Source organism: Struthio camelus, chromosome 15 (genome assembly GCF_040807025.1).
Source record: "Struthio camelus isolate bStrCam1 chromosome 15, bStrCam1.hap1, whole genome shotgun sequence".
Lineage (NCBI taxonomy): Eukaryota > Metazoa > Chordata > Aves > Struthioniformes > Struthionidae > Struthio > Struthio camelus.
Window position 1 is genome coordinate 20,042,832 of NC_090956.1, and position 22,601 is coordinate 20,065,432.

General features: G+C 43.7%; 2 protein-coding genes across 3 annotated transcripts in view; one reads left to right on the forward strand and one right to left on the reverse strand.

The window, feature by feature from the left end:
* The window catches only part of TMEM204 (transmembrane protein 204), a 28,793-nt gene extending 25,282 nt beyond the window's left edge, over window positions 1-3,511 (reverse strand). Inside the window, exon 1 of the mRNA XM_009672102.2 lies at window positions 2,543-3,511. Within this exon, the coding sequence (XP_009670397.1) occupies window positions 2,543-2,822 (280 nt within the window). The 5' untranslated portion in view covers window positions 2,823-3,511. The remainder of the gene's footprint in view (window positions 1-2,542) is intronic.
* IFT140 (intraflagellar transport 140) overlaps window positions 1-22,593 on the forward strand; it is a 98,537-nt gene extending 75,944 nt beyond the window's left edge. For both annotated transcript variants that reach the window (XM_009672103.2, XM_068907943.1), the window contains exons 19-30: window positions 13,003-13,180; window positions 15,940-16,130; window positions 17,192-17,287; window positions 17,638-17,770; window positions 17,863-18,006; window positions 18,397-18,525; window positions 18,725-18,907; window positions 19,910-20,116; window positions 20,328-20,540; window positions 20,626-20,792; window positions 21,162-21,303; window positions 22,128-22,593. In XM_009672103.2, the coding sequence (XP_009670398.2) occupies window positions 13,003-13,180; window positions 15,940-16,130; window positions 17,192-17,287; window positions 17,638-17,770; window positions 17,863-18,006; window positions 18,397-18,525; window positions 18,725-18,907; window positions 19,910-20,116; window positions 20,328-20,540; window positions 20,626-20,792; window positions 21,162-21,303; window positions 22,128-22,331 (1,987 nt within the window). In that variant the 3' untranslated portion in view covers window positions 22,332-22,593. The remainder of the gene's footprint in view (window positions 1-13,002; window positions 13,181-15,939; window positions 16,131-17,191; window positions 17,288-17,637; window positions 17,771-17,862; window positions 18,007-18,396; window positions 18,526-18,724; window positions 18,908-19,909; window positions 20,117-20,327; window positions 20,541-20,625; window positions 20,793-21,161; window positions 21,304-22,127) is intronic.
* The last annotated feature ends 8 nt before the right edge of the window (window positions 22,594-22,601 follow it).

Consider the following 22,601-nt stretch of genomic DNA (forward strand, 5'->3'; position numbering starts at 1 on the left):
AAAAATGCATTTTTGTACGACTGGTACTGTGACCTTTTTTGCATTGCTGTTGGAAGAGCATGTTTTCTGCCTGTTCTTCAAATGGCAATGCAATTTTTTTCAGGCATGCAAAATATTAGATGGTAACTCAAATCTTTGAGGAATGAATTTCTTCATTCAGAAAGTGATATATCCGTATATATATACAAACACACACTTTTTTGGTGATTCATCTATAACTGACAGATGAGGATTGCATTACATCATACTAAAATAACACATGATTTCTTATTAGAGAAATTCTTTACAATGCTAAAAATCTGGATGCAGAATCAGGCCCATATTAACTGAGTGTGAAACCCACAGAAATATCTGTTTTAAAAACATATGCAACGGATTCGTTGCCTCAGTAGTTTCTCCTGATGCAGCTGTAGAGGTAACATTTTCCTTTAAATGCTTTCTAAAGATTCAAACTTTGCCTTTTTCTTACTGTATGCTCCCATGTAAAATAGTGAATGGATGCTTTATTCCTATACAAATCGAGTCATCAGGCTTCAAGGTCCTTCTTTAAACTGAGGAGTGTTTTTTAAGAGTGTTTGTTAGCTAAAATAATTCTTATGGGGACTTGGTCATACTATAATTAATACTTGTAAATTTAAACATTTTCCATTTTGCATGTTTGATGTAAGAAAACGCTGCCCATACAATTCTGCTCTGAAATCGATAGGTCTGTGCCAATCTTTATAGCACCCCCCATCTTCTGAACTAAGCATAGCAAGAAATACCCGCACGTTTGCATATTTAAAACACTGCAAGAGCCAAATTCAATATGCATAAGCTTAGTCCAGCTGTTGAATGTAGAACATGGACTTTTAAAATTCATGAATGGCATGCAAGTTTTTCAAGGTAGAACATGGCTTATGAATACTAAGCAGGGCAGAGACTACAATGATAAAATTACAGATACACATTGAGGAACTTTTCCAGTGGTCTCATCATTTTTGTAACTATTTGTCCATAAACATTCTTTAAAAAAGAAATGAAAATCAGGTCTAATGGCTTTATAACATTTTAGAAATTTTCTATTTGTGGTGTACCCCAAACTACAACTACTACTATTACTATTATTAGCTCATGTGCAAGAAAATTGTCGCACACTTTTTTTTTTTTTTTTTTTTTTTACAAAAGAATGATATGGCATGGGTCCACAGTGAAGCATTTTTTGGAAAGATATTCCTCTTTTGTTTCTTCATTTTGGTCTCCAGAGGGATGTTATAAGAGGCCTTGAGGAGGAACAGAGCATTTTGCTTCTCTTCGCATTTCCAACCATGAAAAAGCTCTGTCTAAAATCACTTAAATTACAAATATAACTTTTCTGAGTTCTCAGAGGCACCAGGGCAATTCTCAGATGAGCACTATTAAAATCTCTGGAATATCCCGGTGTCTGTCATGGTATCAACTTTATAGCCATATAAGTTCTGTTAAAATTATTTCCTTGAAGGATTCGGTTAAAACATTGATTTGGCTGAATGAACAAACCCCAAGGCATTGCTGCTCAAAGCCCCTGTCCCTTGTTGTCCTGTTTAGGAGCCTTCCTAGAAGACGGCTATTGAAAACAGGGGCTTTCAGCGGAGCAAACTTCTTGGCACCTTAGCCATAGCCACAGCCAGTGTCCGAGCTGAACGCGGGTACTCTGAGCACAGTTCTGCTCTGATCTGCGTGATCAGAGCAGGATCACACTCTTAAATGTTGTGAATGCGATAAGTAAGGTGCATTCTTTATTATTCATATAATGAACAAAAAAAAAATAAGTTTTAAATAGCTTAGAGCTCAGTTTAAGCTATATCTATTGCTCAGGGTCCCATGTGGCTGTGAATTTGCAAAATAAGAAATATGCCATATCTAAGGATTTTCACGTTCCCCAAGCAGAATACTAAGTGTGTGGGTTTTTTCACCAAGAATAATATGCATATGTTTAAGGCCCATCTCTAGTTTTATACATGTGCTTGCCAAAAATGCTGCTGTCTTTTCTCCTCCTGGCACGTCCAACAAAAATGAGAAATAACTTGGCATGGTATCAGAACAGCATTTTTGTTTCTTTTTGAATTTGTATAGTACTCAAAGCGACCGGGGTTAGGGGCTCACTGTATTGAGAAAGAAGGGCTAAGCTTCTAGGAGAAGAGGGAAGGGTGAACAGCAGATTTCTCAGAGCTTTAGACTTAAAATTCACAGCTGTATTTTTTTCAGAGTACATCTTTCCGTATGCTATACAACCCAGACCGTGCAATCGAGAATACTTCTTTTTGGGAGGGAGGGAGGGAGGGAGGAGTTTACTTTATCCCTGGTGAGCACAATCATTCTCACCTTCCCAAATGTATTTATTTGGGGCTGAATCTTAAGAGATGTTCAGAATCAAAGTGTTTTTGCATGGATTTCAGAGAGCTACGTGGAGGCAAAGGCCCTCCTCAGTATTGCTCTCCTGGGCTATAAAGCCTCTCGGGACCCGGTGCACTGAATCAATCGCAGTCTAGCATAAGCAGAGAAGACAAGAGATTGAACTTACGTTTGACAGTACTACGAGACTCCTGGAACCCAGCTGATTCTGAACCCCAGCCCAGGGCTTCGCACTCGCGCTCCTCCCCTTGCCCGTGCCTGGCACCTGTGCCTGCACCTCCTCTGCCCTTTTCTGCCAGCCAGCACATCTTCCAGAGCCCCACACTGCGCTTACGCCCATCCTCCAGCGTCTGGTACACCCAGTTGGGAGTAAAGGCAGCTGCGTTGTTAAGAATAAGCGAGACCAGGGCTACCAACACAGCTGTGGCTACCAGTTTCTGGACAGTCATATCTGACTGTCAGCTTGCTGCCAGTATCTGCTTGCAGAAGACACAAGGTCTCAATCAGCTGCAGCACATTGAAATAGGACTTGTAGTGGAGGAGGCTTCGATGCGATGTTATGAAGGGCTAGAGGACATCACCGTTCATTCTCAAAGTCAACTCCTGAGGTGGTGCTGATCAAGCAAAGGAGAATGTCGCGAGGTAGGTAGGAGAATTCCATAAAAGAGGAACACAAAGAAGCTTTTGCAGGTCTCTCTGTCCTTCCCAGCTTTGGCTTATCCACCTTCTTGCACTTTGATAAGCAACGCCAGTCCTGTGATGAACTGAAAGACAGGGAGGTCCATTCCTTGAGAGACAAGGTGAATCCAGAAAGACTCCAGTCTTGAGGCAGGAGAGCCTGAGCTGCTGCCGGGGCGAGAGAGGGAGGAATGCTGGCCAGCGGCGCGCCTCGGTCCTCAGGCGGTCAGAGCGCGGCTGCGAGGGGAGCGGAGCTTCCTTGCAGTCCAGCGGCACAGCGCCCAAAGCCTTTTTGGGATGCAGCCTTCAGAATATCCCACAAACGGTGAGAGATGTCATTCTCAAAGCCCAGCCAAGCTCCCAGCGAATGTTTTCATCCCAGAGGAACTCGGAGAGGTTGGAGCCTCTTGAGGAATTTGCTCTGCTGTGTCCCTCTCTGAACATCAGAGCCGCGAGTGGCAGGGACTGGAGAACAGAGGCTGCTGTGAGGAAAAGGGTTTTCCCCCCCCCTCCCCTCTGTCTCTCAACTAAGAGGAAATGGCTGTTTTTGTGGCTGTTTTTGGTGAGCCTCAGGGCGTAGCCGACTGCAACAAACAGAGCCACTGCCACGGCAGTCAAACATTAACAGGATGTGTTTCCTGAAAGGAAAAGACTATGGAGACTTCCAAAGTTGTACCTCCTCCCCTTGCAAAGTCCCGCTGCCCGCCTCACTCCTCCTCGCCGCGGATGAGCAGGCGCCGAGCGGGCCGCGGAGCGGGGCTGCCGCCGGCGCAGGGCGCGCAGCCGGCGGGGCCCCCGAAGCGCGACGAGGACCGGACCGTCTTCCCCAGGGGAAGGAACAAAATCCGCAGGCTTAACCGGCGGGACGTCAGGTCTGCAGAAGTGGAGCCGAGAGAGGCATTTTGAAATGCTTTCTACTGAAAGCGCAACAGTATTGGAATTACCTGGGAGCTCTTGAGCCGCATGGCTAAAGCAGGGCTCAGCTGGCACCCCTTTTCCCCTCGGGGGGCCCCGCGAGGTCGCAGGGCAGATAAACCGGAAAATCTCAAATCTGGAGGTTCTCAGCCTGATGAGCAAATAAACAAATTGCGAAAGAAGTTGCAATTGTCGTAACGTGAATGAAGTGGAAAATTGCAGCCTTCCGACTGCGCAGGGCTGACACGGCCCTGACCCCCACATCCTGGCGTGCTGTGAACTCTCGTGGCTCTGAAGCACTTCTGAGATTGCCGGCCAACTCCTTGCAATGCCTTAAGAATGGAAAAGCTTCTAGAAGTTGCTTAATATAATGCCTGCGTTCACAGTCCAGTACAGAATTAACCAGCGTGCAGCCAGCCAGCTCCGCCAGATCTGAAGCTACATAAACTACAAGGAAAGCAGCTCTAGTAGGGATTGAAAAAGGGTTATGGAGTTTCAAACTGTAATTGAAAAAGGAAGCGTCCCTGAGCAGGGATGTTTTCAGAGAGGACTTGCAGAGACTGGTTCTCAAAATCACTCGTCACCATTTTAACGTTTTTATCAATTACTATTGCACTGCCTCGCAGTAACATGTCCGAGTCCTGAAGCTGCAGCCGGGTGAGGGAAGCGCTTTCTGCTCCCCAAGGCTGGTTGCCCCTCTTCTGCCCTCTGCCCTCTGGGCATAAACTGCCTGTTTATACCTTCCCTTAGTGTGATCGTGTCAAAATTCTTTAGACTGGAAAAACACAATATAAAGTGGAGTATTAAATAGCACATTGTAAAATGAAGGTGGGGCCACAGGTATGATCTTGTCAACAGCCTGGAGAGGGAGCAGTGGGAAGTTGGGTGAGAGTAGCTGCTGCCCCGGGCTCGGCTGCCGCACGCTGACCCCGACCCAGATGTTCAGGATGCACAAGAGCTCACCTCGATTTGGTTAAAAACTGCTCTCATTTTAAGCAGTTTTGTCTTAGCAGCTAAGTTGCTTTAACCTTAGCCAACAGATCCCTGTTGACCCAATACATATGGAAAAACTGTTTAGAAATTTTCTGGAAGCAAACATTTTTATTTTCTAAGATTTTTTTTTTCCTGAGAGGATTTGAAAATATTTGAATGATATGACCCTATAATTATTTTTCATTTATCAGAATTGCATCTAGAAATCTGGTCATAAATTCACTACTCCTCTATAGGTTTGGTTCTTTTTTAATCCAGTAACAGATTAAACTTTAAGTACTTTGAACATCGTCATACTTTCACAGCAGTGCAGCGTGTGTGTTTGGTTTCTTTTTTTTCCCTCTAAGTGATTGATCATATTTCTATAAATCTATGTTTTTAAATGTTTGAATATAGATAATACACCAGTATCTGCCATTCTTCAAAGAAATTTCCTCACAAGCATGACCATATATTCATTTTTATAACCCATGGGTTGTTTGTTGTTATTTTAAGCCCGTGATTCAGCAGCAGGGCAGATGGTGAGCATGTACGGGTAATACCCGTACAGGAGGGATTTACCTGAAGGGTAAACCATTGCTACCCTATAGCACACCTGTTTCTGCTCACTCTTGTCCTTGATTTTTGTCACTTATTGAAGTCCGAGAATGTATTTTCCGAAGGGCACAAACTTTCTTGTTGCATATATGAAAATAAGGCAATTGTATTTTACAAATGCTGAACAAAATGAGTTTAACCATTTAAAAGCTAGCCACATCTTTTCCTCTTTCCACACCAATTATTTGGCTTTGTTTGGCTTTAGAATATTCCACCTCCTTTCTGAATTCAATCAACTTTAAAAATCAAGCAAACTTCTCCTTAGGGGTGCCAGGCTTTGAGGCTCAAGAGGTCCAGGTCCTCTACCGTGATGGCACTAGCCTGGGGTTTGAGATAGGATACTTGAGCAGTTCTGCGCATTACCTGTGCAAACTCGTGCAAGTCATTGGGTTTGCATTTAAGGCAGCATTGCCACAGGGGAAAAAAAAAAAACTCTTCCTCTCTCCCAAATTGCCTCTGGTTGTGGCTGCAGATGGGCGGGGAGCTGCGGGCGGGAACTGGGGTGGGTGAGACAAGCAGATCAGCTCACTGCCATGCAAAACGTAGGAGGTGGCACTAGGCCTGGTGACAATATTAGCGTTCGATCAGATCAGTTTCTCTCTCAGGTTATGGCAAGATAATCCCGTCAGAAACGGCTGCATCATTTTAAGTTCGTGTTGCCCCTCCGTTAGAGAGGACTGCTTCCTCACAGCTGATTTGAGACGTTCAGTTTTTGTGATGATGGGAGTTTAACCCCTGATCCCTGCTTACTGGGGGGAAAAGGACAGCAGCACTTCAGTCGTCAGCCCGCCCAGAAAATAAGGCAGGATGGGGAGCATCTGAGGAGCAATGCAAGGCAGGAGCCACTGGTGGTGTCTGCAGAAATTCAGCAAGCACCTGAAGCCTTCTTTGCCGTTGCAGCTTTCTGGTGGATGATCTTGTCCGCAACTAACTGTTTGCGTTCTTCCGTGCCGGAAAGCGGTTCTGCTCAGTGCTATGTTTCATGACTCCACAGGACTTTGGATAGCAGCTTCCAAAGCTTTGTAGGACATTCTGGGTGAGAAATCAATTATGTAAATGTAATTTTATTTTCAGAGACTCAGTAATTAAGTCAGAGGACTACTTACTTCCATACTGAATTGGACCATTTAGTACCTATTAAATTCCATTTATGTGCTTATGCAAGGCACAATTTCTTTTTTGGTAAGGTTGTTTTTTTTTTTTTACAGTCAAATGATTTTTTTAATCATTCTGTTCAAATAATCACAGTGCGGAAAGCTGTAAAATTATGAACATATCAAAATGAGTAGCTTGCGTCAAGTCAAAATTAAATGAGTTTTGCAAGGATCCAGTAAATTTTCCTAGCCTTCTCATATCAAAATGACTCGGTTATTCATTTTTGTTACAGTTTTAATCAACTGATTCTTTCTGGTACTTTCATAATTAGTGACGTTCTGTCTCTCTGAAAAGTTTGTATAGCACTCGGAGGTCTTGGACTTCAAGTACAAAACAGTCCTGGAATACTCCTCGTTTGAAAAAAAAACAAAAAAATCCTTTCATATGTTATTTAGCTCCTTGTTACCTTTTAGTCTCACTGAACCAGGGATAACCAAAATCCTATAAATGAATTTTAAAAGGATCTAAAGAAATTTTGCTGCCTCAAATAAAACTTTAGTTTTCATGTCCTGAATCCTTTCCAGGTAACAAGAGGGAAGATAATAGGCCACTAAATTGGGTGTTTTAATTCAGAATTTATTTTGCAGTAGTTTGAATACAAGATCGCTGTTCATTTCTGTAGGCATTTTAACAATTTTATACATTAGTTCTAAACGATCAGCTTTTAATCCCCAGTAACCTCAGATATCAAACAGTTTGTCTCACTTGGCTGTGTCCAAGTCCTCTGTAAGTGTTATGGTCCATGGCATGGTACTTTAATCCCAAGTCCATCCATATAAAGCATACATGCATATAAAGTGGGTTGTACATTTAATTCCCTGGTCAGAATCACCTGCTGTGGTACATGTAAGCCAGAACTGTTACATTATTGTAGCACTGTTTTTTCAGGGGTGGGAAGGTGCAAGCCAGGGTTACTGCAGTCCAGGCAAGAGTGCACGTAATTAACGTTTGCAACATAGCAATAGATGTTGTTAATTTTCCTTAGGAAACAGCACCTGCTTTGTCCCATCCTTTTCCTTTGCGTAAGGACAGCCGGGAGCAGCACATAGGCAGCGGGTGGAGGATAGGGAAAGGGTGGTGCCACCCTTGCAGCGGTGTCCAGGCCAGCCCGGACACGCTTTACATTACGGTATGTCTCGTAGTAAACCCTTGGCGCTAGAATAGCACGTCCACCGCGTTCCTGGTGAGCTGAGGATCCCCTCTGAATTTCACTGTACAGTCTACCCATTATCGTCTTGAGTCTTTTCCCCAATGGCAACTAATACATATTCAGTTGAACCAACCGTGCTTTTGCCGAGATCGTCTTCCCTCAGAAACAGTCTTTACTATGATCTGCCCAGGCCTGGTTAGCTTCTGTTTGAGGACAGAGTCCCCTTACGTCTCAGCGTTGCAGCTCAGCGGCTTTTTCGTACCGCTGCTGTGATACGAAAGCGAAGCTTCCTTGTCCACGCTGTGTTCGGTCAGCAAAACTTCTGCCGCTTGTTCAGTGATGAAGCTTCGATTTTAAACCAAGACGGCCTTTTTTGACAGCCTGGGCTGCGTCTGAGGCCCGAGGGGATAATCGCCCCTTCCAGGAAGCCCTGTTCGTTAGGGACGTGGCCCTGCTTGTGGTGACGTTAACGCCACGGAGAGGCTTGTTGAGTTCAGTGGGAGTTATACTGAAACCGAGATGAATTCACACACTGTTTTTGTCTCTTGTTGACATGAGGAAAGCCAGTCTGCCGAAAATCTATCCACTTCTTAGTGTTGCATTACTGTTTTACAGCATAGTTATTATAGATGTTATATCTAATATTAATAATCGACTTTTTTGTATTAGAAGGTAGTCTTACATCAGGATGCTTAGTGTCCTGTTCAGCAAAGTGGGACCCACGCTGGAGAGGGAGAATCTTTTTTCTCCTGGTCAAGACGTTTAGAGGCAAGAAATGGAACGCGAGTACGAGAATTTTTCAAATATACCCCATTATATATACCCCAGAGGGCAAGAGATTTTGTAGTGGGGTGCTTCAGGCATATAAACGTCTAGCACTTCTAAATAACGCTTCATTTACAGGATTTTTTGGGTTTTTTAAAACTTTTGAGGCCAATGAAAAATATCTGGTAACAGAAGGGGTAGTGAAATCAGACTGTTAGGTGTTACAAACACAGTTTCACAGAAGAACCCATCCTGAAAGACCAGAAATATAGGGAGAAAAAGTGTTTCACCAAATAAATAGGTGGTTATACCTGCGTCCGGTCTCATGAGGCGTCGACGTTTGCTTCGGGAGCCGTAAGGCTCTTGATGGGGCCTGGAGCCCGGGGAGGCCGTAGCGCAGCAACGGGCCGTTTCTGAGCGTGCTTCGCGGGCAGGCACAGATCGCCTGAAATCAAGGGAGGAGCGCCCGCCGCCCTCTGGCGCCCGTTGCCCTGTTACCGCGTCTGGTCTTGGTTAAGCGTTCAGCTTTGGCTGATGAAGTACAGATGTGAGCTGGCTTTCCAGAGGGGTGAGAAGAACGAGGGGGTTGGGAGAAACAGGAAACGCTCCGAGTGTGAGCTGGGGGAAGGGTAAAGCCCTGCTTGGGACTTCATAGGCGACAGCGAGGCCGAGGCTGAAACGGAGACGCCGCTGCCTTTTACGGCTGCAACGACAGATTCGCCTTTCTGGCTACGCTAACAGCTGTCGAGAGATGAACTGCACGTCTGCCTCTTGCTTCTCGACCCGAGCTGCCTCACCTGCCGCGTTGTTTTATGCAGCATCGAGCTTTGCCGCCTGATGCACTGTCCGTGCGTAATCCTGAAGGGCAGCAAACCTCCGTGCAGCTGCGCTTTGGGAAAGTGACTCTGGTCTTGGAGGTGTCCCCCCGCTGGTTGAACGAAGCGGAGAGATTGTGCCACGTGAAGGAGGAGGCTGGTGTTCTTGGGGCGCAGAGAAACATGGAAGAGTTTTACTGATCTTTCACAGATGGGTCCGTTATCTGGCCCGGGGATTTGCTAGCTTGCGCAGCAGCCGGCCGGATGCCTCAAGCTGAACGCGCTGCAAGGGCACTCTCTAAGAAAGCATTTGTCATTATGAGCAGCGCCTGGCCTCTCTGAGCAGCCATGCTGTGGAGAGGCTGGAGGAGTCTTTTCAAGATGAAGGTGAAACCAAGGTCCTGGCTGCCGTGGGCAGCTAAAATCCCCTGGTGTTTCTGCAGGAGTCGCGGGAGGATGAATCCCAGCGTCCTGGGCACGCACCAGTTTTGGGAACTCTGATCTGCCGCCTGCCCCCTCCTGGTTTCAACAAGATGCGGTGCATGCTGGTTCCCAGCCTAGGCTCGGCTGCAGCGTTGTGGTGTTCAAGAGCTCGGTGGTTTGTCCAGGCTGGTTGTGTCTCTCTTGGGCAGCGGGACCATCGGGATTCTGTATCATAGTTTGGATTTGTGAAGCACTAAGGCTCTTTTGCATTTCATGTGGTGGTGTTACTGTAGTGCTTTCCTTCGATTTTTAAATAAGATAGATATAATAGATTAAAAAATTAATTTAGGTAAATAATACATTGCTATATATATTAATATATGATAAACTTGATTGCTAGGCCTAGGGAGACAGACTTTGCAAGCAAACAGCATGTTACTGTGTCAGAAATACTTGAAGTTTTCCTTATCAGCGGTAGATGGTGATATATGGAGCGTGCTGTTAAAAACGGATGGTCTCTGGGAGCAGAAATGCAAAGCCTTACAGGTTAGTTTTGCAAATGGTTTGGAGTGGAGGGGGAAGAGGTGGGATGGTGGAGCTGCGGTTCTTCAGAGCAGGGGTGCCTCTGGGTAGTCCACGACACGCAGCGTGGGTGCCCGGGGGACACGCGGGCAGGGCTGGGGCTAGGAGCAGTAAGAAAGGGACCTCTGGGCTGGCAGCAGCTCTCTCTGGGTTTTGACCCTGGCAGGAGCCCTTGCCTTTAATGAGAGCAGAAAGCTGCCAATAGATGATGAGCAGCATCTTCTAAACTCTTCCAAGTTTCTCTGCGTAGTGTTATCTTTTAGCTTTGTATTTTAAAATACACTGTTTGGCCCATTTCCTTTCAAAAGTTTCCAGCCCCCGTAGTCTAAATAAGATTTCTCTTCCCCTTGTCTCTATTCAAGTCCCTGAACTCTCATCTTGACCTTGCCTCGAGGGAATTGCAAGCTGCAAGCTGTCAAGGCTCTTAAAAATTAACATTTTTATTTCCTTTAAGAATTTTGCTGATTATCAGCTTGACAAAGCGCAGCACAGGCTCATGTCCCCTTAGCCAGAGTGAAATAGCTATTGGCAACTTCTTCTGGCATGCTACAGATTCCAGAAAATATATTCCAATTCCTTACATTTCTCCCCCCGTGAGGCACAGTTGTGTGCACGCACACATCCTTTCTGAGACTTGACATCTTTTGCTCACACATCCTTTCTGAGACTTGACATCTTTTGCTAACGACAGAACTTACTCTCTTTATCAAAGCCAGGTATAGTGGTGACATCCAACACGAACAAGATGTTCTTTAAAGGTGTTTTTCCAAGTGATTTTTAATACTAGGTATGGGCAGCGGCTTGAATAAAAGAAAAGACTAATTCGGACCTTTCAAAAGTTAGGAAGGACGCATCCTCTGTGGATGTAAATTGGCATTTCTGCATTGAACAGAGACCCAGAGCGGTGCACACAGAAGGATCCAGCGCTGCAGCTTCTGTAAGGCCTTTCAAGTTCAGAAACGAGGACGTTCTGCTCCTGTGTTCCTTTGGGCTCCTCAGTCCGGCAGGGACTTGGGTAGGTTGAAGCAGAGCAAGATCTGGTTCATCTGTGTTTGAACCAGATTCAGCCTGGACGTGCACATACCAGAAATTCAGGAAAGCATTCAAACACATACCTTGCTTTTTTAAGCAAGGAAAGCTGCCGAATTCTCTGAAACTTGTCCCTGTTTTATTACTTTTGATGCTATTTTATTTTTTCTATTTTGTTTGGCCTTAGTGAAGTGTACGTTTAAATATACGCTTTTAAACTGACTTCTGCCTGAAAATTTTGTAGTTGCCTCAAGTAGTTGCAAATAGAAGATAATCTCCCTGTGAAGTAGACGGCGAGAAATATTTCTTGTCTGTCTTCGTGGCCTGTGTTTGACAGCACGTCGTGTCTCGCCTGCTCCGCTGCTTCCCGGTTAGTCATTTTCCCCTGTTTGTGTGGGTCTTTCCCACAGCAACTGGGAAGAGAAAAACAGTTTAATCATAGGAAAACGTGATTGTCAGCCTCCTCCAAACTGGAAGGGGAGCTGGGTGCAGGTGCAGGGCCTGAGGTGTCATTCAGCTCTGGTGGTGCTGGGGGTGGTGGTTTTCTTTTCCCCTGCTTTTATCACTCAGATGCTTGTTTTGTGCTGCGGTGGTGCCTGAGAACTGTAATTGTGTGGACTGCACGTCCAGTGAGGTGCACGCGCTGAAAAAAAAACAGCGTTGGGATGCCTGTGGTTTTTAGTCATCAAACATATTGCATTATGTTCGGAAGAGCTTCAGACGTGAACAGACTCCGTGTCAATCTTTGCAAGTCCCCTCGGACCTGCCAGCTCTGTTGCGGCCCCCTGTTCGGCACGGCTGTCTGCTGAGACCTGGCCCTGCTGCACGGGCCCTCGGCGCTGGCGTTCGCCGCTTCTGTCCTGGCAGGTGATTTTGCAATGATGTGAGGTGTTGCTGCACTTCTAAGCTTAGTCTGAGCCCTGGGGAATTCCTATTTTGAGCAATGCAACACTTTTCGCTTAGTGCCTTTTTTTTTTTTAAATGCAAGTTTTAAATTGGAGCACAATAGTTTGGTTAGTTGTTTCCTGCACATCATTCCTTACTATTAGCGTAACTGGTAAGGCCTTAATAGCTGTTCCAGACTGGAGCTACAGAAGTCAGGCAGTAGCAGGAGGACATTTTCAGTGTAAGGTTTATGCCATACATAAGAATTTTCTCTTTGGACTTTTTCAAATTCTGAACGTTGGCATGGGACTATTATTAATGTTTATACGTTGAACGATGCAACTGCGTCAAAAACCTCAGCAATGGGTGTGTGATAAACGTTTAGATATATGCAAATCTAACTGCTTTTGTTTAGACATCAGTGTGAAACAAAAGCGCCAGTACTTTCTTAAGGGCTGTGGACGTTCAGCTCCAGAACTGACCTGTTTGTCTGAGGCCTTTTTCTGTTCCTCCAGTAACTGTGCAACATACACACTGCTTTCTCCTTCGCGCTCCCATCTTTCCTTGCATCTTACCTGCTTAGTTCACAAGTCTTGACGATGACACCATAACAGTTCTCCTTCTCTTTCTTGTTTTTCCTAGTGAGGCTGTCTGGGAGAACATGGCTCGCATGTGTGTGAAGACTCAGAGGCTGGATGTTGCCAAAATTTGCCTTGGAAACATGGGTCATGCAAGAGGAGCCAAAGCCTTAAGGGAGGCTGAACAAGAACCTGAGCAGGAAGCCAGAGTGGCGGTGCTGGCGATTCAGCTGGGCATGCTGGTAAACCCTGTCAATCATATGCATCCTACAATATCCACTCAGTTTAACTAGGGACTAGAACTAAAAACTGGCCGTTTTTGAAATATCTGAGAGAGATGCAAAAACTTTGGAGCGGAATAAAACCCGTGACCTGTTACCAAGGAGTAATCAAGAATGGTTCTGACAATTATTTTCTCGAAGTTGAGTTTTTATCCTACAGAAGCGGGAGTCTCCCTCAACATTTTTGACCCAGTGCTACACAATTACTGTGTCACACTGAAGAGAGCCTTACTCTGCAATCAATGCCAGATTTCTGGAGGCTCACCACTCCTGTGAGCCTTTTACTTGTTCCATGATGAGTAAATGAGAATGAGCATGGCAGAATCCGATGCTTGGAAATAAGAGTCTCATGAACCATAGCAGCATAAGGGTATAAGAAATTTTTTTTTCAGTTTTCTTGATTGCTGCACAGAATATATATTAGAATAAAACTGCTGAATGAAAGAAATGTCTTAAGAATGGTGTATGTGTGAAACATTAAATGTTCTATTTTATAAGGTTTTTTTCCTTGGGGTATAATTCTTCTCAGCTTAATCATTCTAGGTTTAGCTGGCCAAAAGGAAAAATACACTTGAAATTACTCCAGCTAAAATGTTTCAACAAACATGTTTTAAAGTCTAAGGTGGGAAACGCAAATTTCATTTTGACGTTTGTTTGCAGAGTGAGAAGCTAGAGTTGTGTTCTCCCAGAGAGCGACAGCTGGCTTAAGGCTGGCTTGGAGCTTCCTGCCTCAAGGCTGGGGAGCTGGGTGGTGGCTGGGATGGAGAGCTAGGAGAGTTCGGAAGTCACATTTGCTGCTTGTGCTATTCCAGGCCCGACTACTTCCCTACACTCGCCCAGATTTCCATGCCGCTTTTTTCCCCTAGTGCTAGCAGTAGCAGATATTGGAGCTTGACCAGATTCTAGCACAAAGTTTGCAATCAGGCTGTTCTGCCATCTCCCCGTAGGCCACTGCGCTGGATAACTCTCCATTGTGCCCATATCTAGAGTCGGACCGTGCGGTGAATGCATACCAAAATGGAACTTGTCTTTTCTACCTGTCTTTATTTTAGTCTGAATCCACTCCTTTTGATTACTGTACTTTACCAATAAACTTGAGATCTCTGATGGATGTGACACTGGCATTATTTTGTGGATTGAAAACTGACTGGAGCACTGTCAAGACAGATGAATGATAAAAGCATGTATTTTACTACGTTAGCCTTTACTTAATATCTTCATCAGTGATCTGTAAGAAAAACTGAAGAGATTTTAGTCTGGGAACAACAAAAGATAGTACATCCAGGCCAAACGTTCGGGGGACGGAGAAACTGGGAAAGCAGAATTGATGAAATATCCCACAGTTCTTAGGACACCATAAATTAGACACAAATTGGCAATGTGATTTGACAGTAAAAATGGCCAGATCTGTCTGGGGCTGTGTTTGCAGAGACATCACATCCCGGAGCTTTGGTATGACAGATCTGTCTATGCGTTTGTCGCAGCTGCTGCTGGAACATTGCCTTCAACCCTTAAGATAGGCCTTCATTACCAGAAAAAATGTTTATGAACTGGAAGAAGTTCAGAGGAAATCAGTGCAAATTGTTAAGCTCTTGGAAAGATTTCATGAACAAGGAAATCTTTAAAACAGCCAGATAGCTAGAATTTGGCTCAAAAAGGTGTTTAGCAAACTACAACTATTTTAACAGTATAGATGCTAGAGAGGTAGAGGAACTATTCTGAATTAAAGTGAAGGAAAAAAAGGAAAATTCAAACTAAATATTTGGAAAAGCTTCCTGATAGAGAAAGTTATAAGGCTGAAAAGTGGTAGCACTCCTTTTCTTGGACATTAAAATCTACCTGGAGAGAGGGAGTGGAACTCTAGCAAAACTAGTGTTTTGTTGCTTTTTTCCTCTCCTACGGTAATAGAATCGTAGTGCAGGCATATTCCATCTCTAATTTCTATAGTTTTTTGACTTTGAAACAATAAGACACAGAAACAATTTTTCTATCTTGGACAGATAATCTGCATTTACTAAATATAGTGTTCAGCTGGACAGCAGTTGGGTGGGGCAGGAAAATGCTTCTTCCACACAAGTACCTCTCAAAGTGTAAAAATACTAGTTCCAAATTAGCTCACCCTTGCATCAGCATAGGCAAAATCCTCTCGTTCTAATTCTGTCTGAAATTAATAGCATTTTTCCCCAGGAATGGCTGTCGGTTGGCCAAGAACAGAATTCCTACCTCTGAGACCTGCACTGAGGTCACAGGTTTCCCCTGGCCCCCTTAATACCTTCTTGCCAAGGATCCTACTACCCAGGACCTTCTCCTGGGTTGACAGACTTTACCCCTTGGGTAGGCAGCGTGGCCGTTAACTGTAGCCCCACATGAGCCTATCTTTCCCTTTCTGAAATGGTTTGACATCCTGATCAGGGTGTTTAACTGTTGATAGCTGCTCGTGTCACACCCAGTTGATCTTGCACAGTAAATGCCAGGATCTGAGTGCTTTCCTTGTTTTGACATAAACATCCTGTTTCCCAGTAACATGCTATTCCAGGCTATGTGTATTTAGTCTGTTAACGCCCCCCCCCCACCTGAATTATTGCTACTTTAGATGCATTACAATGACTTGTACTAACTAAATACTCAGAAGTACAGTGTCTATGGTGAATTACTGCTTGGACGGACACCTATGAAACTCCCACTGGAGCTCATGTAGTCTTTGTATGCTTTCCCTTCAGGAGGATGCGGAGCGACTATACAAGTCTTGCAAACGCTATGACCTCCTGAACAAGTTCTATCAAGCCTCAAACCAGTGGCAGAAAGCCATCGAAACAGCTGAACTGCATGACCGGGTTCACCTACGCACCACTTACTACAACTATGCCAAGCACCTGGAGGCAACTGGAGAGCATGGTCTCGCACTCACCCAGTAAGTGCCAGCCTATGGCACCATTACGTATACAGGGAATTTGGAGCCTTGTGTTTCTGTGAAGACTAGAGGCAGATGAAGGAGGGTGTCTGTTGATGTCTACTAATAATTAATTAAAGTATTTTCCTGTTTCTGGTGCTTTCTATCTCAGGGAGTGAAAGCATTGTTACAATAAGCTTCCTAATAAAACTGAGAGTCAGAAAGGTTAAGTGTCTTCTCAGCGGCTACTTGCTCTACTGGAACTCCAATAATATCTGATCCTGTACTTGTCTCTGTAAGACCACTGCCCTTTTCCTTCCTTTTCCATGACAAAACCATTTGTTATTTACTGCTCTCGAGAGTCCCAGGCACAACTGGTATGGCAGAACTTAGTCTGACTTGGGTGCTTCTGGTGCGCACAGCCTCCAGTCATCTCCTGTGACTGACAGGTTCGTAGAGAAGTTAGTGGAGGTGATTTTTTTTAATGATGTGTTGTTCTTGTTTAAAATCTTGCTTTCTGTATGATGGAGTCTTACACTACCTAATAAGATCACTTCCCTTCAAAAGCAAAGTCAAGTTCTGGTGTAATCCAACAGACCCTTGAGATGATACAGGTTGTTGCAGGGAGGTGAGCAAAGACTGTAGCAGGAGATGGCTGCATAAGTGCGGTGATCTCCCAGGAGTGGACACGAGACTGAAATTGCATTGAATGGTAGAAAGACTAAGCAAGATGAAGAGCCCAGAATTTTTGCTGCCCTTTCAAACAGATTCAAGAGAATGTGGTTAATGTTTGAGAATCTTTCTGGGATATACGCTTGGAGCATCACTGGCACTTTGTATTAAAATATTTACAATTCTGTGATCACATTGCCTTCCTAATTCCAGGTGCCTTGCAGGAGCATTGCATCTTTCATTTTCATTTGCACCTTTCATTTTTGATGGTGCTGGTTTTACAAATGAAATACTGACGTCAGGGTTGTCATGCTACAGCTGACAAACAACATTAAATGTATTTACATAGGAAGTGAGATACTTCTCTTAAGGTAGTCATTTCACATTTAATATGTCCTTTTTCTATACAGTTATGAGAAGTCAGACACACACCGGTTTGAGGTGCCCCGAATGCTCTCTGAAGACTTACAAGCCCTGGAGAACTATGTCAACAAGATGAAAGACAAGTGAGTGCTATGCTCATTCCTTCTCCTGAATGGGACTTCCAGGTATGATACGCATTTTGTGAAGAGAGCAGAGAAGGAGTAATATGAATCCTCTTAAGTTCAACCCCTGCCTTATCCGTTATGACCCTCCTACAGCTTTCCAGGATACCTGCTGCATCTCACTTGAGAACTGCCACCCTAGATACCTAGCCTGAACTCCTTTGGAGTGCAAACCTTTGAACGTCACTCTCGAGTTTGAGTAAAGCTTGTCCACGTTCCAAAAAATGCATCTAGTCTTAAGATCTCCAAAAATGAGAAATCCATTGCTCTGGTAATTTTTGTTACTGCAGTTAATTTTGTTGCTTTTCTAGGAACCTCTGGAAGTGGTGGGCACAGTATCTGGAGAGCCAGTCAGATATGGAATCTGCGCTCAAGTACTATGAACTGGCCCAGGATTATTTTTCCTTAGTCCGTGTCCACTGCTTTCAGGGCAACATTCAGAAGGTAAGGCACCCTTGCTCCCCTCTGCTTCCAGTGAATTCTCATTCCCAGGATGAGCACGGGCACAAAGTAAAGATATATGATTTTCCTTTCAGGCTGCTGAAATAGCGAATGAAACAGGGAATTGGGCAGCATCATATCACTTGGCCCGCCAGTATGAGAGCCAGGATGAAATCAAGCAGGCTGTCCATTTCTACACCAGGGCCCAGGCATTTAACAATGCCATTCGCCTGTGTAAGGTATGGGAAGATGTACACTTATGTCCAAAAACGAAGTAGGGCTCTGTCTTTAGGTAGCATATAGAATGAAATGGATTCAAGTGTGAGACATGACTTGCTCATACAGCCCAGCTGTGAAGATGCTCCTGGTTTCTCCCTACATCTTTTACAAGAGATATGTCAATAAAGGGATGGTTTTAGCAGAGAGATCATTTCCTTGTCATACATCTCAACAGAAAACTGCCTCAAACAAATTATCCAGGTTTCCAGCTCAAAGTTATTTCGGTTGCTATGGATTTTACATAGAAGATGCTTGATGGGCTACTGTGCGACAGTGTAAAGCCAGAGGCTTGAGAGAATTGTGATATCTGTTTGCTGCATACCTAGAGCGAAATCTTTGCTTTCGAATAGGAGAATAATTTAGATGATCAGCTGATGAACCTGGCTCTTCTCAGCTCTCCAGAAGACATGATAGAGGCAGCCTGCTATTATGAGGAAAAGGCAGAGCAAATGGACAGAGCTGTCATGTTGTACCACAAGGTAAATGACTTAATAAAAAGATCTAATTTTAAATTCAAGCAGTTACTGCAGTAGAGGAGCATTGAATAAACTGTAGATTTGACTAATATGCTATTCATCAGTCATAAATCCTGGTGGGCTCTTAATTCTCTAGGGTATCCTGTAAACTGATTCTGCAGTTCTTACTCTAATCTTTAAAGAGTCACCCTTAACTTTGCAGGCAGGACACTTCTCCAAAGCACTGGAGCTTGCCTTTGCCACAGAGCAGTTTGGGGCCCTACAGCTAATTGCTGAAGACCTGGATGAGAAATCAGACCCAGCTCTGCTAGCCCGCTGTTCCGATTTTTTTATTGAGCATGCCCAGTATGAGAAGGCAATAGAGTTGTTGCTAACAGCCAAAAAGGTAAGCTCTTGCTTCGTGGTCCCTCTATACATAGGTAGAGAGGGGCACAGCAGGGGAGTATCTGCATGCACATAGGTCTATCTGTCTTCGTTGTGAAACAGATATGCGATGACATTTTTAAGCTTTAAAGTTTCCTCTCAAAGTGATGGCTCACATAGTGGTGTCCCACTGGCTCAACTCTAGAAACGAATCCCTGACTTTGTGTCTTATTTCTGCCCTAAAACCATTACTTTGTTTTGTTAGGAAAAAAAAAAAAATCTTTCTACTCTCTAAACTCACATATTTGGAGAGGGGGAAATTGTAATAACGTCAGTCAAAAATCAGTGCTGTCCACCCTGTCACAACATCCGTGTAGTTAAGGCTCTTCCTTTCTTGCCTAAACTTTCACATATTTCTGCCTTGCCCTCCTTATTGTGCTGCCTGCTCAGCCCTACCAAAAAGCTGAGTGCAAAAGCAGTTCTATAACCACCCCTTTTTTCATGAGTGCCTGTATCTTCCTTTCTTCCATGGCTAACAAGGGTATAGTAGCCATTTTCTGCGTTAAAAGCAAATAGCTATTGTATAGCCTACTTATAATTTGTTTCTAGAGCAAAACTTAAAAAACAAAATCTTTTAGATACCTGCCTTTAGTCTATTTGCATTTACTGAAAACCTGACTATAAGTAACCATGCCTAATAAATCTGCCTTGTACGTCTCTGAAAATGTCACATTCAGAGAGACAAAGTGGGTAAATCTTTAGTGCCACAATAACATCCTCTAAGAAAACAGGTGAGAAACGGTCCAAATTTAACAACTGCGTTCTTATTGAACAAAGCGAGGATAGTCTATACTTCAAAGTGAACTGATGTCAGGGCCCTTCACCACACAGTGTTCTTGACAGAGAATCCACATCTTTCTTTAACCACGTTGATTCTGCTAGAATTTGTGCTGTTACACAGCTAGTATTTCTGTAGGTTACACCACAAGTTTGCAACAGCTCATTGCTTTCTCACTTCCATTAGTACCATGAAGCCCTGCAAGTCTGCCTGAAGCAGAATCTGACCATCACAGAGGAGATGGCTGAGAAGATGACAATCGCTAAGGACTCCAAGGATGTCTCTGAGGAGTCTCGGAGAGAACTGTTGGAACAAATTGCCGATTGCTGCATGAGACAAGGCAATTACCACATGGCAACCAAGAAATACACTCAAGCAGGAAACAAGTTAAAGGTCAGTCTGAATAAGCAGAAAAAAAGAGGCTGAGCATCTTAGCTTTAGAAGATTTTTTTGCAACAAAAGAGTATTTTGAGAAGTAAATCTTGGGACAATCTCCATACGCTACAGTGTTTTTGTAGAACAAAAAAAAAAATATATATATATATATAGAACTGTGCTTTTGTATTCATAATGGTATATATATTTTTTCTCTTCCCATTGCTAGGCTATGAGAGCACTGCTGAAATCTGGAGACACAGAGAAAATTGTATTTTTTGCTGGAGTCTCCAGACAGAGGGAGATTTATATCATGGCCGCCAACTATCTACAGTCACTGGACTGGCGCAAGGATCCAGAGATTATGAAGAATATCATTAGCTTCTATACCAAAGGAAGGGCCCTTGACCTGTTGGCAGGTTTTTATGATGCTTGTGCTCAGGTACATTCCCCTCCTGTGATTCTTAAGGGTGTTTTAGTGTGTTAGCTCTGGGATCAGGATACTCATCTCATTTGTCGTCTTGCAGGTAGAAATCGATGAATATCAGAACTATGAGAAAGCACAAGGAGCACTAACAGAAGCATATAAGTGCCTTTCAAAAGCAAAGACTAGAAGCCCTCTGGAACAGGAAAGCAAAATAGCACTTGTGCAAAGCAAGATGGCCCTGATCAAGCGATTCATCCATGCTCGGAGGTGATTTGCAGTATTCCAGAATATGTAGACTCATTAAAAATAGCATCCAGGAGGAAAAGTTGCCTGGATTAGTACCCACAGTTTAATAAGTAATATGGAAAAGACTTGTTTCTAAAAGCTGTTGTTAGATTGTTGTAGTATGGAAACCATCTGTGTTTTTAAAAGTATTACTGACATTCTAGGCCAAAAGGTAACCTTAAATACGAGTACTTCTGTTGATTTGGGAAAGCGTAGCCATCCTCTGTCCACTAACATTCCAGAAAGGTGATGATGAAGCATACATAGTAAAAAAATTTTCCATGCACTTCACCTGAGAAGCTGAATGCTCTCCCACAGGCTGTCAATAGTTTCATTTTACTCTTTTGCCAGAATTCACTCTGAAGACCCCAAGGAAGCGGTCAGACAGTGTGAACAACTCCTAGATGAACAAGACCTTGACAATACCATCCGTCGTGGTGATGTCTTGGGATTCCTGGTTGAACATTATTTGCAGGTGGAAGAATTCCATACGGTAAGTTAATTCATAGCACAAGCCAACGAAAGCTTCCAGTCCAAAGGGCCTGTACTTTATACACATCGATGCAGCTTGGCATAGCGTGCTTATCATGCAGAAAGATGTTCCACAGTAGAGAACCTAAACTGCTACACTGCTTGGCAGGGTAAGGTATACTTAAGGACCTATCTCTGCATTAGTGTATTTTTAATTTCATGGCATTGAAGAGAAAAAGAAAGCTCACAGTATATGGAGCATAACAAACAGCGGTGGCGCCTTAAACATTTCCTATTAATAGAGACAAGAACAGAACTGGGTGCATTTCTCAGCAATTACACTGTATTTCATTTGCCACCTGGCCAAAGAAGAAAAAAAGAAACTTATAAAATTGCAATCATTTGAGGAAATGGTGAGTCACTTCTTCAGAGCAGGAAGTGCCACACACAAAGGATTTGGACTAAAACATAACCTGCTGCTATTATGAAACAGGCTGCTGTGAAGCACTAGATTCTCCAACCGTGCCGATTAACCTTACTTGTAGTATGTGTTGTTTTTTGTGATATGTATCACCTATGTAGTATGTGATGACGCTTCAGCTATCAGGAGAACGTAAAGCTAGCACTCAAGACCCCGGTTCTTTTTTAAATGAAAAAAACCTAGAAGTCACACAAATCAGTAAGAAAGGTAATTTTGTTAGCAACGGCTAAGACTCCTGGCTTAGCATTCGCACCCTTCCACCACTGAACTCGAGTCATCCACGGTGCCTGCTTTTCATCCTTTTGCTGGAACTGGAGTAAAGACTATACACTCTCTGTAACAGTGATCTCTGTGCGTTACTTTAGGCTTACCGGTATCTGGAAGAGATGCGGAAAAGAATTCCAGGTGTGAACCTGACCTACTATGTGACTCAGCAGACCATTGATGCAGTTCACCGAGGAGTAGGTGTTCCCTTAAGCCGAAACCTGGTTCCAGAGCAAATTCGGCATAGCAGTATGGAGAACAAGGAGGTGGAAGAAGAAGTGGCTGATGAAGTGGAGGACTCCTGACAACTTATACTTACCAAGGCAAAACTGACTTTAACACTAGGTCATTTCTTCTATCCTCATTAGGGGGTCATACATCAAATCAACTCACTGCTGCAGCAAGCTTTTGGTTCTTACCAAAAAATTTATTATATATGCTTGTCTGTACAGCAACAGTCATATACTATTTTGAACACTAAATACAAAAACCCAAATGTATATAGCCTGTTTTGAAGCTGTTTTTAGTATTTGAATAAATTTGAGGGAAAAAGAAAAAGAATGAAAACTGCGTAT